This window comes from Schistocerca piceifrons, chromosome 4, assembly GCF_021461385.2.
Source record: "Schistocerca piceifrons isolate TAMUIC-IGC-003096 chromosome 4, iqSchPice1.1, whole genome shotgun sequence".
Lineage (NCBI taxonomy): Eukaryota > Metazoa > Arthropoda > Insecta > Orthoptera > Acrididae > Schistocerca > Schistocerca piceifrons.
Genome location: NC_060141.1, coordinates 716,061,206 through 716,081,721, shown reverse-complemented (window position 1 = coordinate 716,081,721; position 20,516 = coordinate 716,061,206). Strand labels below are relative to the sequence as shown.

Below are 20,516 nucleotides of genomic sequence, written 5' to 3'. Positions count from 1 at the left end.
TACGGCTTACAGTGTTAAGAAACCTTTCCTGAAAGCTTTTGTGTGGAGTGTAGCCTTACATGGGAGTGAAACGTGGATGATAGACAAAAAAAGAAGGGAACGAAGATTAGAGTTAACGTCCCGTCAACGATGAAGTTATTAGAGATGAAACACGAGCTCCAATTGGGCAACAAAATAGACCGTGTCCTCTTGAAAGGAATCCCACCCCGGGATTTACCTTAATTGAGTGTGGGAAGCCTCAGGAAAGGTAAATTTGGATGACCAGACGGAGATCTGAACCGCTCTCTTCCCAAATGTGAGTCTAATGTTTTACCACTGCCCACCTCGCTCGGTGACTATAATCAGCACACACAGGAAGAGAATAGATGATTCTGAAACGTGGAAGTGCAAAACAACTCTGAAAACTATGTAGCTAGATGTATGGCGGATTAAAAGAAGAGATAATTGATGGGACATAGGCGGAGGCGTCAAGGAATAGGTAATTTATTAATGGATGTAGGTGTGTGTGTTTGTGTGTGTGGGCGCGCACGCGGATGCTTGAGTGATGGGTCGAATAGGAAGACCAGACAGATGCAAGTAGGTTGCAGCAGTTATGCAGAGATGAAGACTCCTACGGGATATATTGCACGTGTAGAGTTCCATCAAACCAGTCTCAGGACTAATGAATGCTTCAACAGCGAGGGTAACTGCCTCAGACTGCAGCTGACGCTACCACTGACTAATAAGTCTTTAATACTTTAATAAAAGTATAACAAGAACAGTAATGATCCTATCGCGTTTCCCTACTGACCACGTATGTACTAAAGCGTGTTTGGTGGAGAACGTGCCTTGTATTAGCGGTCAATAAGATTTCAGACCTGGGGAGTGTAGAGCTAGTGTCTTAAGTAGGCTAGTGAGCCGTGTGCGCTTGTGCAGACTGTTTGCGGGGTGGCGTGGAAAAGCGCCCGCCGCCCTAGCCGTGCTGCGGCAGCACGCTGAGTCACGTAGCGCTGTGCGGGCGTAAACAGAATACAGTATCACTGCACGCCTGCACCGAATAAGGCGCTGTCGCCCGCGTCGGGCCGGGTGTCGCCTTATGCTGGGACCGCTCGTCTAATTTAGCGCTGTTTGTCCACCTGCACGTGACCGCGGCGTATCGCATCGCCACAACGGCCCACAACCCACTGACATCTGGATGGGCTCTTAACACAGAAAATTATGATTGAGGAACATGCGAAGTAATTTCAAATGAAACCCTGTATCCCCACTAATAATTGAACTGTTATTAGAATTGCAACACCTACAATGGCGTATGCCTTTGAAATGTAGTTTACGGGCTCTCGAGGAAAAGAAATAATAAGATGAGAATATGCTTACATGGCACCTGTCTCGAAAAATACTTCATTACGTAGGCTATAATAATACGCATGAAGTAACGCTCGGCTTGGAGATAGTCTGTTCGAATCCTGCTGGGGAAAGAAGTATTCACCGGCTGTATTTGGCCAGCAAGGGAAGGAGTAGTGGTGGTCGGAAGTCCCTGATCACCAAACTTTGCCCCAGTGTCCTGGATTAAATTGCAAACCTGTATGCAATGTGTCATGAAGCGAGGGAATGTGACACTGTTGGTGGTAATCCGTCCGTCGGATAGGACGCTAAGTCCAGCGGCTTCCTTACTACTATTCAAGAGGAGTGGGGTATAGCCGGCCGCTGTGGCGGAGCGGTTCTAGGCGCTTCAGTCTGGAACCGCGTGACCGCTACGGTCGCAGGTTCGAATTCTCCCCCGGGCATGGATGTGAGTGATGTTCTTACGTTAGTTAGGTTTAAGTAGTTCTAAATTCTAGGGGACTGATGACGTCAGATGTCCCATAGTGCTCAGAGCCATTTGCACCATTTGAGTTGGGTATATGTCGGTACCGGGTTTCATCCCCTCTCCGTTCTCTCTTCATCATACAACTTGAATATGGTACCACACTACACACACAAGAGATACCCTACAATACGAATGCTACATGCTGCGTGCAAAAGTGATATTGTGCACGTGGCAGAAAAACTCTTTCCGCGCACCTCCCTCTCGGGGTCTCATTGCCAACGAGTAATTCTGCTATTTGTTTCTTCCATCGAGTTGTGATTCATTGGACTCCTCCTTACAACTTCCACAAACGATTTTGCTTTCGCACTGGGAAAAGCTAGGCTTAAGAGGTGTCATATCAGTTGACTGAGATTAAAGAGAAGAGTCGTGTTGTAGAAATTAAACACTGAATAAGTTAGAAAAGCGGTCTGGTATAGACCGTGTACCATTCAACAACCGCGTCGCGTTGAATGAAGGCTTTAAGTCGCGATTGTAACCTTTCATCCAGTGCTTCAAAAAGCGTTTGTTTTTTAGATGTAATTTCCCCTTCTTTTTTGCAAATATCGGCAGTAAACGCTATGATTACTCGTTACATTAATTTGCTTCACCGAGCGTTTCGCGTGGCACAGATGCTATATCTTCGACAGGCTCGCCGCTATACGTGGGTTACAGCATTAAACTGCGGAGGAGAGAAATACGAGTAGCGCCTCTAGCTGGAAGGCGCGCAGCACTTGTGCCTTGCATGAGGTGTCGCGAGGCTTGCCATCATTCCGTGCTGAAGGCCACGGATGCTGCGCTTACGTAACGAGGAAGCAGCGACCGCCTGCCGCTGCCTCTGCGGCTGCCTTTGTCAGCTCGCGATGCCGCGCATTGTCTGCGCTGATGCACCTCCTCTACGGGTGAATCTCGACTGCAGCGCAAAAGCCCTGCTCGGCCGCCTGCAGTCACGTCCCATGGCTTAGTATGCGCCGGCGCTGCCAATGAAAACCTCACGAAAAAGACTTCGGGGAACACATGACAATCTGCGGGCCAACGTACACAAAATAGTTTACTTTTGTATTTTAACATCGCCAAGTTACGTGCATCCGGATAAGAGCTCTCGAGTAAAATTTCCAGATTGTCGCTGCTCAGCATCTTTTCGGGTAGGCGTGCTCCCTGTTCCGGTGACATTATTATACCGTCATCATCACTCGTGCTCTTTCCGTAGCGGCACATCTTTCGCAGCAAGGTCTCCGTGCCTCATGTCCACCAAGGTTTTAGTTTCCTACTTTGGCGAGTTTATAGTGATCATATTATTAGCTGACTTCTGCTGTGTCCTATAACCTTACGCCCATCGCCCATTTACAGTTCTTCTAAAATATGAATTATTATAGTATCTGTTTCATTGTAACCCAGCGAGATTTTGTCCTGAATCTTGACTGACCTTAGCAATTATCTTTTCCTCCTCCACCATTTTAATACCTTGTGTCTTTCGCGATATTCACACTTCAGAAGCTTTCATACACTACTCTTACCGATTTGACTCTGTGTGTGTGTGTGTGGGGGGGGGGGGGGGGGGGGTGCGTGCGCGCGCGCTTTTCAGACCATGGAAGGCTACACACTGCTTCTTATCGAAGGACTCATGCATAATTTTCTGTGTTTCTCTAAAAGTATCCTTTGTCGTTGCTATTGTTTTCACTTGTTGTTAAGGTTTCAAATATCAAAAAATATTGTCGTGCGTTACCAATTACTGTCCCAATCCTTGAATTTATCTTCCCTTTTTTCCCTGGCAATAACAAATGGGTACATCTTCATACCCTGTTGTTCACAGGTGTTTCTCAGTTCTTTTGAACTGCCACTGATTGTCCTCACATCTTGAGCCAATAACGTCGCATCACGAAGAAACTGTATGCACTTTATTTCCTCCCACTTATGTACCTCTTCCTCTCTTGTACGATTCTGCCTATCGCTGCCGAATGACTGTTGAACAAGATCGATAGTAAAATGCACCGTAGCAACATTCATCTTCCAATTTTGATTTCCTCTGTCATTCCGTTTCAAAAAGATTTTTTTGTTCAGTGGAATGTAAATTATTAAATAACTTGTTTCCTTAGAAATCTTCCAGACTAGGACACGCTCTCCGCAAGTGTTGTGCATTTCATTGTATAAAGTCCTTTTCCTAGTTACACAAGTACGACGAACACACACATCTTCCGCCATTTATTCGTAACAGCCTAAGGGCATCACTTGTCTTTTTTTCCATTTCTTAATCCAGACTCAGTACCATATCGGTTACAATCAGTCTTAAGAAGCTCTGAAAACGTAATTCATATGTAGCTCAGACTGACATCAGTGCGGATGAGATTCTTTAAAAGTTTTATTGCTGTCCTGGGAGATATATGAAAGTGTAAGATACGGGGTGCGCCGCAACCTGTACGTGTAAAGGAGACGGTGAGCATGTGCTGCGCACGGTGGAAGTAGTGGCGACAGCGCGGGCTGGTCGTCGGAAGAAGACGCGGAGGAAGCGGGCTTCCGGTGGCCAGCTCCTCGGCACCACGCGGCGCCCATTGTGCGTGGCCCGGGGGACGAGCTAACGCCAAACACACGCTCTCAAACATACTGAACGCCTCCGCCGCTGGGGCCAAAGTCGTGCCTTCGTTCTCATCACGCCAACACACCGCTTGCGTTCTTCACCTATTCAGATCATTTTATCCCACATGCTACGGACGGACTGATATTGCGCTCTGAAGTCCTGTGGCGCAGCGACGTACACGTCGAGGCACAGGCAAAGGGTGGGTTGCATTGGGCGCTGCACGCTGTCATCCGGAAGACCGTGACAAAAAAAGCAAGGAACTAGCCTTTTAGTGGTTTTGTAGCTACCCATCCGTGGTCTAAGCGTCGAAACCCCACAGTCAGTAATCGAAAAGGAGTGGCTCTTAACGACATTTGAATTTGCTGCATAGACGCGCGGATATTGTCGCAGTACACCGCGATATTTCCGTGAAGCACTTGCTCGTTTTCGGGCAAACAATTCGACTGTTGGTAGAAGGCTCTAGGAAAGTGTTAACTGTCACAGCGAAATATCTTAGTGCTTGTGCGAAACAACGTTATTTAGCTCCGAAACTCCTGGTAACAACTTCCTGTGTAGGAAGGCAATCGTAAATGTCATGTACAGAAATCTCACTCAGTAGTTTCCAAGACATGAAATACTTCATTCATGTTCCACATATATGCTTTACTACAGCTGTTGATACTTTGAAGACGTATGTAAATCTCCTCTCAGCTGATGCTCAGGAAATTTTTCATTTAAGTACCAGTTGCGTTTGGGGAATACGACGTGACAAGTGCTTCGAGTGCTTTGGCATGTATCGAGAGAGTTTCAGTAGTAATAGTTCTGTATCTGGCCTTATGATGTAATGCCATCGGGGACAAATGCCGTTTCGTTCCTACGTTACGATGATATTTACACTTAACGGCATTGTACAATGAGATTAGCTATAGAGCTACATTCTGCCGAAGCACCTGACAAGGTTCCAGGCACTTGCCACATGATGATAATCGATGAATGCAGCTGGTAGGGAAAATTAATACATTTTATAACGAGCAGCTGAGGTGGTGATTTGAGTCTATCCCGATGTCGCAGTCAGGTCGTGGGCCAGAAGCGAGAACAGCGTCCGTCCGCCACTCGCGATGTCTCGCGCCTGCGGCACTGCTCCGGATTTCCATCCTCGCTGCCTTCCCTACCCTGGACCCTTTTTTGTTTTTGTGTAGTTTTCTGCTCCTCCGCGTCGCACGCATGCGCGCAAAACGGCCGTACTGTACTGACGCCGGGCCGTGGCGTGCTCTAATGAAACATAATTTATCCCGCCGGCGCGTAATGAGAGCCTTAGCGAACGGCCTAATCACAGAGCGCAGCAGTGGACAGGTCGCTCCTAATTGCGACAGCCCGTGGCGACAGCTGCCGGCACGAACGCGCCCTTGCCGTGCCTGTACCTGCACCAGTCCCCGCTGCTAACGAGGCGACAACCTAGCCACCTAATCCATTAATACTCCACACTTTGGCAGAGGGTCATAGCCGCGAATCCTACCGGTGCATTTGAGTGAACTCATCAGCTCACAAGCACTTTAAATACCGCAGCTTCTACACTATACAGAGCTTTCGGAAATTCACGTTACAAACTTCTAGGACTTGTAGAGGAGAGTAAGTACGTATGGTTTCAAGTCATTCCGTTGTTTCACTCATCCACTTCTGCTCGAGGAATTGAAGTAGGCGTGACACAGTACAATTATTAGGTATCAGTTCGAAAGCAAACGTAAGCAAGCAACTCTGAGACTTTTCTCACTCCTCAGCAGACGATCTGAATTGAAACGGTCGTAGAACGGAAACAGTACGTTCCTGTTCAAAATATGATGTACTCACTCCGTTTACTAGTCCTACAAGTTTGTAACGGGAATTTCCGAATACCCTGTATAGTGTGGACGCTTATCGTGGCGGTTGGCCACGGGCGTTAACAAACGTTAACATACACCGCCCGAGGACGGAGGAGAGTTGCGGGGAAGAAGCGCAGCTTCGCTCTCATAGGGCTGGCAGTCTGCGCCCGTTATTTGCCGACTTGCAAAAGTAGAACTGACGTATGAACAAAGGGGTCGCTGATGCTTTCTTCTGTCGTGGTAGTCGAGCCACGTGATGAACCAGGATTAGTTTCTTCACTTCTAACTCTCCTGTTAATCCGACATCATGCGGATCTCAGAGCGACGAACTAGTCTCGAGAATTAGTTGAACGAGGGACCAGTGAGTAATTGAGTCCGTATATGAATTCAATGTAAAACATCGCATCAAAACACCTTCAGCCATCTAAATTTCCAGTTATTTTATTTGAACAACCAGTTTCAGCGCTACATTACGCCATCGTCAGGACCCCTGACCGACGCGTAGGAAGAATACCACCTCTGGTGCAGTCAGAATAGAGGCAAGTGATGATCGAAGGCATCACAGAGTCAAAAATCTGCGGGTACCAGTCTCTGAATGCTGGCCCCAATTTTGACTGGATCAGAGGTGGGATTCTCCCTACGCGTCGGTAAGGGGCCTGAAGATAGCGTAATGTAGCGCTGAAACTGGTTGCTCAAGTAAAATAACAACTGGAAATTTATATCCCTGTAGGTGTTTTGATTCGACATTTTTTGCTGAACAGCCGAGGACCCACAACTATCTGTATATAGATCGACTTACAGAGACTTTAATGTGAATTCAAGTACATTAGAATATTCCAACAAATCTTAGTTTCGCGTCTGCTTTCCCGTCGGTGTGAGTTGTGTGGTCACTCCACGTTAAATTATTAATAAAAATTAATGTCGTGTGACTAGGGCCTCCCGTCGCGTAGACCGTTCGTCGGGTGCAAGCCTTTCGATATGACGACACTTCGGCAACTTGCGATGATGAATAGGACAACACAACACCCAGTCCCTGAGCGGAGAAAATCTCCGACCCAGCCGGGATTGGAACCCCGGCCCTTAGGAGCGGCATTCTGTCGCGCTGACCACTCAGCTATTGGGGTGCGGACGTTATCAGCAACGAATTTCCAAAATGTAAACGCTTCATCCGATTTCGTCGACCAACATGTCTTTAGAAAGCTATTAGTGTAAACCTAAATTGGTATAAATTATAGGCATGTAACTTAATATTATTGCAGGCATAGCACTAGATGGTAGGACGCAGAGACAGAATGGCGATTGTGTAGTCTAACATTATCTCGTCCATGTAAGTATGTCGTTACTGAAGGTAAAATAGTTTAGATTGTTAGCCCGCGTCATGTTCCTGCCAATTTTTTCTTACACAATCGATGTTTTAATTCCCCTGCTGGGTTCTTCTTCGATGTCTTCTTTCCAGCGATCTGGAAGCGCCAGAAAATCCCGAGAAGAATCCAGCAGAGGGGGCGAAATGTCGATTGTTTAAGAAGAAACTAAAGAGGAACATGACGCTGTCTAACAACCTAAAAGCTTTACCCTTCATTATCGGATGTACGCACATTACATTGTTTTATATTGTGGATTCGTAGCCTATTAGCGATGAGTCTACTCTGGCTCACTGATGTTGTAGTAGCGACTGTGTCCTCTTGGCGCGGCAGCCCGGGGAGAGTGGCGTCTACACACGACGAGTCTGTCGGCCACAGCAGGGAGGGCGGGGACGAGAAGCGGTCGCGGCGTGAAAAAAACCTGCCGGAATAATCAGCGACAATTATGTCGTAAGGCAATCACACTGCGGACGGCGCGGCTCGTTTCGCTTCTTGTGCGGCCGGGCTGGTCGGGTCTCGTTTTTCAAATCCGCCTGTGGGGGGGCGCCCCGCGGTCGCGTGACTCCGTTCCAGGGCCACGCTCTCCTCTCCTCCCGGTCTCCGCAGCGGTCACTCCGAGAAGCGGCCGCCGCCTTCCGTGAAGTCGCGCCGCTCTACGCAGAACTGCACTCTCTGCCCCTTCATCTGCATACCGGCTGCAGACACGCCGCCCCTCTCCACCACTTTCCTCGTCTCGACCCCATACTCCCCTTCCTCTCCTCTTGCCTCCCCCCTTCCTAGACTCAAGGTTCCGCGACGTCTCTGCGCATTCTGTTGCCGCCGCGTGCTGTTGTGTCTGCGTATATTTAGGTTCTTACGCGAGAGCCCACTGCAGCCATTGAGGAGAAGTCGCGAACTACCCGGACGTACTGTAGAATCCTGCTACCGGCACTGTGTACTGACATATCACACAGCACTTACTGTTACCACAACAGCTTTCCCTCCCAATATGGAAAAATCCACAGCAAACTTTCACACTGTGGATGGATCTCTTCTGTAATTCTCCATTGTCCTCAATCCAACAGCTTAGCATCCAAATGAGTATATACCTTATTATTCATCACAAACATAACACCACGAATGCATTGATTTTGAAGCATTCGTTTTTAATAAAAGAGTCTGTGTCGCACAAAATCATTTTGTGTAGGTGGAAACTGAACTTACCCTCTGCGATGCGCTGGATAGAGCGACGGGGCAACTTTATGGGGACAAGACATGGAATCGTCACATACGCCCAGTCGAGTGTAAAGCAGGTGGTAGATTTCGGTTCATTGATACGACTCCGGAAAAATAAAATGAGTATACACGTGAAATTCGTGCATCCCCCCATAAAATAATGCTCAAGTGTGTCGGACTCAGCAAATACGGCTGACACTGGTTGTGAAAGCCTACTTACAAATTTCCAGAAGCCAGTGTTAAGCGAGAAATTAAACACTGTACTACCCTAAGTGTCTTTCATGGAGGAACCGCGAAGAGAGGAACAGACTGATTATTACTTGACAGACTGCGCATTCCACTGGACCACGTTTTAGCGTTTCTTCGCGACCCAGTCGCGTGTGGATCGCGGACAGAAAGACTGCATGAATAGTTATGTGCGCGTTTAACTATTGTAATTTTGTCTTGTCGCTTCCTGCAGAGGCGATGGTTGGGGGCTGTAGTATATTCCTTGATTCCTCGCGTAATACTTGTTGTTGAGATTGTATATGTTGGCTTTCGCGGGATATTTGGCGTACATCTTCAGGCGTCGGCCAGATCACGTTTTTCACCGTTATAGTGACACTCTCCCTTGAGTCAAGTAAATCTGCGACCATTCGTTGTGCCCGTCTTTACATGTGATCGGTATTCCTTGTTAGCGCTATTTGACATGTCTCACAAGTATTCTGTAACCAGAGTCCTTTTTAGACTGATCACCTTTCCCTAGTACTCTACCAGTGAAGCCTTCCGTCTCTGTTACCTACGACTGAACCTATGTGACATTCCATTTCATATCCACATACGTTGTTACACCTATTGGATGCACAGGGTGCAGATGTTGAATCCTTCGAATGATGTTAGGTGCTGTTCTTTCCTAATTAAAAGTGTATCACAGAAGCAACGGATTCAAGTTGTTGGCATAACCGGCGGGGAAAGTCCCCTGAGGCACAGGTAGCAGGGAACAAACAGGAGCTCGCCCTGGGCGTCGGGTGGCGCGGGGCCAAGGATTCTCGGAACGTCTTCGGAATCCCCCTTGAGCGGCGCAACTCTCCTCTCCTCTCCACCCCTCGCCGTCGTCTCCTGCGGGAGGGCGTTGTGAGCAGAGCGCTCAGTGACCGGGTCTCGATTTAGTTTCGAGTGCCGTGCGCAGCCGAGAAAACTAGCTGCGATCTGGACAGTTCGTGCTTGTTGTTCTGTTGGAATTGATTTTTTGTGGGATCTTGGTGAAACATAATTATTATCACATTTTGTCTCACAAACACCTATTCTTCAAGACCTCGATTTAAAGCCCATGTGTAGTGTCACAGTGTTAGGAAGGTGTTAGCCAACGTAAACTCCCACACATCATTTTAGGTATTGAAGTGTTCTCCCCACTAAATGGCGCCTGACAGGTGCTGTGGTGCTTTTTCAAATTACAAGACGACGTTGTTTATCTAGCTCACCTAGTGATTCTTTTCAAATCATTGCAATGTCGACAGTAGAAACCTACCTTCCCTTCATTGAACAATAGCTCTACATAACAACATTTTTTTTTTCGTCCCTGAACCAAGAGCGCGTGGACAATTCCACCGTAATGTGAACTTACCTAGATGTCTCCCACGGTCTTCCTAGTGCTCATCTGCAACGTTTTAAGACAGAGAGTACACGAACGTGTTGCTTTGCTCCGATTCTGGTCTACTCAGCGCGGCATTTCAGAGCTTGTGTTTTATACTGTCTTACAGAGATCTGGCTCGGCGAAAAGTTCTTATGCGTTGTTCTCTGTTCTGTTGCAGTCGAAGGAGGTCTTCCACGGTAATTCCGACATTGAAAGTGAATTCAAGGACAAGAAATACCCCTGGCTGCCTGAGCTGCCTAATATGGACGAGTGCCTGCCATCCGATCACTTCAATGGCCTGGAGGTGTGTACAATTTACGCTAAAAAATAAGTCTCATCTAACGAGCCCAAAAGAAAATGTCCGTTTTGTAATTGTAAAATACGCATTTAATTTTTCCATTACTTTTTCGTGATTTGTAACTAGATTGAATGAAGTAATGCATTAATAAATATGCTTTCAGTCACATGTATTTTACTCATTTGTGACAGTGAAATTTGATACTGGCAACTGCATACTCAGATGCAAGCTGTTGATACATGTTTTCTGCACCAAACAACAAACTAGTCAGGTTCTGACCACAGCGTTATAGGTGGACAGTGATTAGATTACTTGCAACTTTGCATGTTGTAGAAATGAAATATGTGCCTGCTGGTGGTGGTGGTGTTAATGATACCACATTTTTCAAGACGCAATCCGCAAAATAAGTACAGTATAAATGTGACTTGAAGGCAGATTTATTAATACATAGTATCATTTAAATGAGTCGCATATCCAACAAACAACTTAAGTGGCAACATAGTTAGCATTTTTATAGCAGGACCACAATACCTCGTATATACTCCTTTATATGGAGAAAAATAATTGTCTTTTTTTGATTTCAGAAGGGGGAAGCTCTCCGCAGAGCATTTACAAACATCCAGAGATTCGCAGTGGGCTTGGAGCAGATCGTCTGGGACCGGAAGGACAAAGGCGATGTGCTCGCAGAACAGTTCGCAAAAGCCGAGGATGAGCTGCGGCTGGTGAGTATTTTGACTGTAGTGTGTGCTTAAAACTGCCTAAGACACCACTCTCTTCCTTCACCACTTGCAATGGCCTGCCGAATCACACACAGTTGCTCATAATGTAAAACTGCAGAACTTCGTCTGTTCTCTGAAATCTGTTGGCAAAACTGAAGTAGATTAACACAGGGAAGGTTAAAATGAAAGCTCAGGTGTATGTGTCTTGAGTATCACTTACAAAAAATGGGGCTGAACCATCCACTCTGGTACATTTAAATCTTTTCCATGGGATCAAGTTGTACATCACGCCAAATACCAAACTTGGGCACACATATATGCATTCAGTCATACAATATATAATTCTACTTCATGCACATTGAGATACTGGACCCATAATCAGAATACTTAGCACTATTACACCAGTCCAAGTGCTTCGTGTAAGCCTTAGGTGTTCCTCTAGTTCTCAATTCCTGTTGCTTGCCAATTGTCGTCCTCATCATTCCAGCATCACTACTCCATGTCACATAATCAACAATCTGCATTATTATTATATCATCATCTTCATCATCTTACTGGAGATGTGGTCACATTTAATATGTTTCTTGAAATACACAAAACTAACACATGTTAAAACACGCACACACACACACACACACACACACACAATGGTAAGGAAGTGTGCTCACTAACTTCAAAAATAAGACACTGCTGATGTACACAGGCCAGTGAGGTACAATTCCAGGGCAACACTGATTATGTCTCATAAATAAAAGAGAGCAAAATGTGTATGGCATAAAAACAAACGGCCTTTTGTCTAATTGCACAGACAGACCAAACCACCAACAAGATAATAATAATAATAATAATAATAATAATTGTATTTAATAAGGAAATGTGATTCTGTCTTGAGCAAACAAGTCTTCTGTATTATTCCTTCCCCTGCAATCATTTCTCTCTGCCATCCCATCTGCTACGGTTTTGAGCAACTGATGTCGTAATATGTACCCAAACATTCCCTCTCTTCCTCTCATATGTATTTGATCAGACAGTTACTCTCATTTACTCATTATGAGACATCTTTGAGCCATTCTCAGTTAATCCACCTGACCTAATCATTTCATTTTTATCTTCCCCTATGTCTTGTGCTTCACATTTGGTGCAGAATCGTACCCTGTACAAAACTTTTCATAGATTTTATCTGGTCTTGAGATTATAAGATACAGATCAATAAAAATAAAACAACCGTAAGGAATGTTGTGGGAATACATTTGGTGATATTGGGAGAATTAGAGTAGGAAATGAGACAGTAAAGGTAGTGAAGGTAGCAGCAAAATAAGTGATAATTGCTGAAATAGAGAGGATATAAAATGCAGACCGGTGATAGCAAGAGAAACCTTTCTGAAAAAGAGGAATTTGTTCACAGCAAATATAAATTTAAGTATTAGGCATTTGATTGGTGAAGGTACTTACCGAGAGCAGTGATGTATAAGGAGTGAAACGTGGACAATAAGCTGTTCAGACAGGCTGAGAATAAAAGCTTTTGAAATGTGGTGTTACAGAAGAATCCTGAAAATAGCATTTTATACCATTCCACACTATCAAAAGCCTTCCCCAAATTTAAAACAACACTATTTTTCCTGGATTTTTCTAAAACTACTCTATGTTAGCAACTGCAGCTCCTAAAGCCACACTACTCCTCTCCTAATCTACCATTAGTAAAGAGCTGAGGTGCAAGTCTTGACATGAGAGTTGTTTGCTTCACAGGTATTGTGCGAGCTGGTGACAGTTATGCAGCAGCTGTCAGTGGAGCTGCCAGAGAGCGTGAGTCGTGACATCATGGAAGATGCGGTGAGGCTGGAGACAGGTGATGCCCGTGACTGGATCATCTACCGTGACTACGTGAACGCCCTCAAGTACACCAATGCTGTCATCAACTACTTCGCAAATCCTAGCGCCTATCCTGCCTGCGGAGGCTCTGCGTAGTTCCGTGTCTCCAATGCTACCGGCTTTTCCCTACACTGGTGGCATCACAGTTCCTAAAGCCCGGAACTCCAATTTTGACACGTGTGGTCTATGTAAAGTAGCCATTAAAGAAACCTTATTGCTGTTATAAGTAAGGGACTGTACGCTATTTGCAGTGGGCTACAAAATTCTATTGCTTAGTTAATGGTTTTGTCCTCCCAGTGTGTGACTGGTCCCTTAAATCCTGAAATGGAAAAAAGTCAGTGACAATGGATGCAATTCATTTTTCTAGCTAAGTGTTTTTCACTGCTTGAACAGTTTTTTCAGTATTTTACCAAAAGTTTGCTCTAAATAACAAGCGTAAGAGGGTGGGTGGATTCACCTTACACTGGAACTGACATCCAACACCTACTGAAAAAAGTGATAAGAACATTAAAAAAATCACTTTTAACTTGTAAACTTTACCCTCCCTTCCACAAGATGAATGGTATATGCTAATTTAAACAGTGCATAATGAGATCCAATAGGTTTTGATTGACAAATACTGATGCAGTATAAATGTCATTTTATCATGGAATTGGGCCTTACTTCTTTATTCAACTAAGTTTTTTTGGGCACACATCTTGAAAGCAGGAAGAAACTTATTGCAGACACTGATCCACAACCTTTGCTTTTTTTTTTTTTAAGGACAAAAGGGATGAGTCACAAAACTCATGTTGAAGTATTCTTTCATAAGAGATGTTGTTTACATATGTTCTAACAGAAGATAGGCTATCCCTGTGGCATTACTGAAATTCCAGCACTAATGATTCAGTGGGCACTAATGAAATGCCTGTGATCTTTCACAGGTGTAGCATAAAGGACTTTGCTGGAATTGTTGGAGTGCTGCAACATATTAGCTACAGTGATAATATAGCCCTGACAGATGTCTGCCTTCGTTCCTTATAAAAGTAAATCTATGGTGTGCAGTCCCTGTAAATCATATTTATGTATGACACTTGATGTATTTATGTATGTCCCTGTGACAGGTTAAATATTTACTTAATTCCTCTTGTGATTCTGATAAAAAGTTGTGTAGCTGCCAGTAGGCATATTCTCATGTGTGAGAGTCTCTGTGTGTTTGTATCTGTGGTATGGTTTTGTACAGTATTAGACTTTCCTAGAATGTAAGACTAATTTATGAATATTGTGATGAGTTATTTATTTTGTTAATTTAAATTTGGTTATTTTAAACTCTAGTTATGTAAAAGAATGTTAAAAAAGTCACAATTCGTGCTATTTTAAGCGAAGCCATACTTAGCCGAATATATTTATATTTTCGTAATTTATTTCTTTATTTATTTATGCTTAGTGTCACTACTATAAAATGTAAAAAGGACTATTTTAATGAAAGCAAGATTAATTTTCCAATTTGCTGTATAAATAGTTGTTGTAAAATTGAGCTATTATAATGTGTGCAAGACTGTCACCTAGCAACACTGTGCTATTTTTACTTAACTGGTGTAATGTTTCTCCAAAAGTGTTGACAGTTGTTAACTTACACATTCACTGGACACCTGGGATTATGACATCTCTTTGTGAAAACTCTAAACTTACCTATGTGAATAGTCATATATGAAAACTGCTTTAAATGTAGATATTCAGTGACATCAGGTGGTCCTTCGCTTTCTTTTTGGTATCAGCTTGTGCCCGGTGGCAGTCTTGCTGGTGTCGCATCTCAGTGCATTGCATTTAGGAATGCAGCACTGGGAGGAATGGTCTGTGCACAATTATACTCGGAATAGCTAGTGTCCTTCAGCTGTCATGTAGTTTTACAGTTCTTGTCCAGTACGGTGTAGGTTTATGTCTTAGTTCGGGGATTTTAAGCGGAACTGACAGCCTGGTATGAGAAGTGAAAAAGAGAATGGATTCAAAGCACGTGCAATTTATTTGGTAGTTCAAGACATAAAGAGACAAGTAAAAGGTCTAAGTAAAGGAGACTGAATTTTTCCTGTCTTCTAGTATCTTGATTTAACTTGGGAACTGATGTATACTGTGTAATTGTGGACTAATAATGTATACTGAATAACTATGAACTAGTTAAGAAGGTCATGTGGTATTTCAAGAAGGTAATTATTTGGATATGAGGAACTGTTTTTCAGTCAAAAGCTTTTTCCAGTTGATCTATGTAATGTTATAGTTGGCATAGAACATTTTTTACTTGTTCCTATATTTATTTTTATGTCCGGTTGCATAGAATAGTTAGCTGAAAGCCTCATATTAGAGATGGAAATTTTTGTACATTAGCCTGCATTTTGTGGTTATCATTCAAGAAATTTTATGCCTCCTGTGCATTCTGTGTAAAAATACTGAACAGTGTATAATGACTGTTTGAAAACATGGCTGTGATATGAAAATATATTTATTATTTTTAAAGGAATGTTGTGCTTTTTGTTCACTCTAATCTGTTTACATGGAATCCCCATGTGTTCTTGTTTAAACATTTGCCATAGTGTTAATTATGAAGGAACTATTTGGCTAAAAGAAATGAAAGAGTTAATTCACAACATAGTCATTTCTTTATGTTATGCCTCTGCTACTTTTCTTGGTCATCAAACTACTTACCATAGTGGAAACTATTGGCTCCATCACACGACTTTAAAATACCATGTGATGTTCCATACTCATATCTTTTCAGGTTGAAAGATGGAGACTGTAGCACTGGAGTGGCAAATCTATTCAGGAGATTTTTCAGAGCATGAAGTGCGTGTTCTAATTTCCATGATATTTTCGAATTTTCTGATTAATACTGACTTCAGCAAGACTGTGCTTCTTTACTGAAATCCTTGTTCACATATCTGACAACTTATTTTCCAACAACACCAAAAAATGTGGAATCATAAACAGTATGTTATTTTTGGTAAGGTAATATTGCACATTTATGAAGAATGAGGATTACGAAAATTTTACTATGCCATGTTATGATGGTCTACACTACATACATTTCTGTATACTTCTTAAAAAGTGGTGCACACTGAGGGATGCAACACTGAAAGCACATCATGACTGGAATTTTCACCAGCAGAGAACTTTGGGTCTCTTGGCTTTTGGCAGCAGGCAAACTGTGAACAAGGACAGGGCTGTTGTTCAGTGTAGATAACATGAAGCCCTTTTCTGTGGAGAAGATGGGGCAGTATTTGATAAAATTTGAGCGGTGTCCACTAGAAATTATTGGTACTATTGCAGGTAATGTCCAATGGCCAAGGATGTTGGGAAAGATAAGTCACTGCCATGATACTAGAATTGTGGTGCTAAAAACTAAACATTTATTTGTGGTACTGGATGATTTGCATTTAGTTTTCATGTGTGGTGGGGTAATAAAGGTGTCCCAAACACAGGGAATGTGCAGTTCAGTCACTTGGCTGTGCAAGCTGGTAGTGCTGACTTGACAGATTGTTCAAAATACATTTGTGGATGTGAAAAGCATTCGGTACCTTATCTACATGATTACTCTGCTACTAATAATTACGTTCCTGGAAGGGGTATTGAGTCACCAGCCATTATCCACTGTCTTACGCTTATATCACACTATACAGTACCTTCATTGAACATCTTTAAAAACGACATTTAAAAAAATCTTCGATGTTGTTCTGGGACGCTTTTAAGTTCAGAGTGTGGTACTAGCTTTTATAAAATCTTTGTCAAAGGACCTCAATGATGAAATAAGGACCTTAGCCAAGAGCCAATTTCAGATACATTACCTACAGCTGCACACGGATGTTGCCAGAATAGCACTGGCGCATATGGGGCTCCTGCAAACCACACAGAATATTTGTCTCATAGCTCATCACAGTGAAGATCAACTTTGACACATGCTGTGACCCATAGGATGATTATGTGGATGTTAAAAGGATATGTGTAAGTAAAGTTAATTTTCTGGAACATGATATCAGCAAATCAAAACAGAAAATCAGTGAATTTGGTACAAGACTCAACTTTGCCTGGCAATATGAGTAAAGCTAATGGGTTCTGTTGTTTCCGAACCAGTTAACCATCTTCTACACTTATTCTGAACACATATTATCTTGCAGTTGGAAAGTACATAGTGGTGACATATAGAACACTTATATACTACTGTTTTAGGATTGTAAACAGTATGAGTATGTCCATAGAAGCATGGACAATTTGAATTTTTGTAGGTGAACGCTGGAAGTTTGTGCTGGATTGGGTGGTAGTGCTTCACTGTAGCAGAAGTGAACGTATGATTATTAGGTAAGTAGACAGGCTGAACTGTTCTCCACCTGCTCATTTTACTATAAATATTTTGTGATGAGCACCAGAAAATACATCAACAAATTTCTTTATCATCATGGCAGAGGTGGCTTTCATTGTTCCACATACTGAAGTACAGTTGTGTTTATGAGAATTACAACACAAGAAGGATACATTTGACTGAAACAAAAAATATTCCACAGATTAGGTACTTAATAGTATACACAATTAGAATCAGAGAGCAAACTTCAGGATTCAAGAATTCACTGAATGCTTCAGTACCTCTGCGAAGAATCAACGGTGGTTGCTGGAAAAAATTCACAACAGACTGACTACTGATACAGTATCCCAGACATATTTGACAAGTAATATGGTGTTCTTTGTATACTTACACTTTCTATGTGTAACCAGGTATTATCATGAAATATGGCATATGGGGTTGCCTGAAGGAAACTGAGTGTTTTGGTCTCTCAGACTTCCTCAACATTATGGTCCATAATATTTAGGAATCCAAATGAAAAATTAGCATCTTGTTGGTAATGCGGTCAATAAGGAGTGAGCATGCTATCGGACTGGAGAAGGGTGTGGAAGAAAATCAACTACATATTTTAGAAGGAAATTAGTTAGGTGTTATCTTAAGAGATTTATGAGACAGTCCCAAGCCATCACATTTTGTTTTTTCGCTAAATGCCACTCAAAGTTGCATTCTACAAGTGTGATTACCAACATAGTGTCTTAACAGATTTAAGACCTCCAATATTCATTGGACAAGGTGGAGGGGAAGTCATATGCACACACAGATTTACACTGTCAACAGCAGTTACTTCCTGATTATCGTTGGAAATGGCAATTGTTTCTCAGCATGTCGCACATCAATCCATACCACAAAAGACCTGGAGCCAGCCATGCAAAATGGTCCACACTTGTTGCAGAAATTAAGCCCTCTGCCAGTATTGTACATCAAGCTGTACACTCTATCACAAGATGTCAATCATTCCAAGCTTGGGTCATATTGTGTGTTACAGATCATATATTGTGTTTGAACATTATGAATTACCTTGAACAAAACGGTCTATTGACACACAGTCAACATGGGTTTAGAAAACATCATTCTTGTGAAACACAACTGGCTCCTTATTTGCATGAAATGTTGAGTGCTGTTGACAATGTGATGTCAGATCAGGCTTTTGACACTGTACCACACAAGTGGCTTGTAGTGCAATTGCGTGCTTATGGAATATTGTCTCGGTTATGTGACTGGATTTGTTCACAGTTCACAGTAATTGACAGAAAGTCATTGAGTAAAACAGAAGTGATTTCTTACGTTCCCCAAGGTAGTGTTATAGTCCCTTTGCTGTTCCTTATCTATGTAAACGATTTGGGAGACAATCTGAGCAGCCGTCTTAGGTTGTTTGCAGATGACGCTGTCGTTTATCGACTAATAAAGTCATCAGAAGATCAAAACAAATTGTAAAACGATTTAGAAAAGATATCTGAATGGTGCGAAAATTGGCAGTTAACCCTGAATAACGAAAAGTGTGAGGTCATCCACATGAGTACTAAAAGGAATTCGTTAAACTTCGGTTACACGATAAATCAGTCAAATCTAAAGGCCGTAAATTCAACTAAATACGTAGGAATTATAATTACGGACAACTTAAATTGGAAGAAACACATCGAAAGTGCTTTGGGGAAGGCTAACCAAAGACTGCGTTTTATTGGCAGGACACTTGGAAAATGTAACAGATCTACTAAGGGAACTGCCTACACAATGCTTGTCCGTCCTCTTTTAGAAAACTGGTTCACGGTGTGAGATCGTTACCAGACAGGACTGGCGGAGTAAATCGAATAAGTTCAAAGAAGGGCAGCACGTTTTGTATTATCGCGAAATATGGGAGAGAGTGTCACTGAAATGATAGAGGATTTGGGGTGGACGTCATTAAAAGAAAGCGTTTTTCGTTGCGGTGAAATCTTCTCACGAAATTTCCATCACCAGCTTTCTCTTCCGTATGCGAAAATACTTTGTTGACACCCACCTACATAGGGAGAAACGATGACCAGGATAAAATAAGGGAAATCAGAGCTCGTAGGGAAAGATATAGGTGTTCGTTCTTTCTGCGCGCCATACGAGACTTGAATAATAGAGAATTGTGAAGGTGGTGCGACAAACTCTGCCAGGCACTTAAACGTGATTTGCAGAGTATCCATGTAGAAGTAGATGCAGATACGGATGTACTCGTCAGTATGTTGGCCATCTTCCATTCACTGAATTCACTAAATGCTAATACGCTGTTTTATAAAGTCTCCGAGTTTGGATTCAGTTCGGCCATTTTCACCAGGTGGCAACGGCCTTGCCGCAGTGGATACACCGGTTCCCCTTGAGATCACCGAAGTTAAGCGCTGTCGGGCGTGGTCGGCACTTGGATGGGTGACATTCCAGGCGGCCATGCGCTGTTGCCATTTTTCGGGGTGCACTCAGCCTCTTGATACCAATTGAGGAGCTACTCGGCCGAATAGTAGCGGCTTTGGTCAAGAATACCATCATAACGGCCGGGAGAGCGGTGTGCTGACCCCACGCCCCTCCTATACGCATCCTCCACTGAGGATGACACGGCGGTCGGATGGTCCTGGTGGACTGAAGACGGAGTGCATTCTCACTAGGTGCTGGAATTTTTGCAGACTTGAGTGTTTTTTTAATTCAATGTAACAGTTTTGCTTGTAGTTTTCTTTATTTTGGGTCTTCATTGGTAGGTAGCAGACACTGCAGTCATCTTTTGCTATATTTATGAAAACTGGAAGAATATGCACTAGTCTAAAAAACCCCTCTACACACAGTTAGCAACACATGTCGGCAACATACCAAGTAAAGTAGTAATAG

At 43.2% G+C, this 20,516-nt stretch overlaps 1 protein-coding gene and 1 pseudogene across 1 annotated transcript in view; both read left to right on the top strand.

Moving 5' to 3' along the window:
• LOC124796130 overlaps positions 1-15,806 on the top strand; it is a 55,077-nt gene extending 39,271 nt beyond the window's left edge. Inside the window, exons 3-5 of the mRNA XM_047260221.1 lie at positions 10,605-10,730; positions 11,309-11,446; positions 13,190-15,806. Coding sequence (XP_047116177.1) covers positions 10,605-10,730; positions 11,309-11,446; positions 13,190-13,408 — 483 coding nt within the window. The 3' untranslated portion in view covers positions 13,409-15,806. The remainder of the gene's footprint in view (positions 1-10,604; positions 10,731-11,308; positions 11,447-13,189) is intronic.
• A 4,173-nt stretch (positions 15,807-19,979) lies between these two features.
• Positions 19,980-20,098, top strand: LOC124796909 (annotated as a pseudogene).
• Positions 20,099-20,516: the final 418 nt, after the last annotated feature.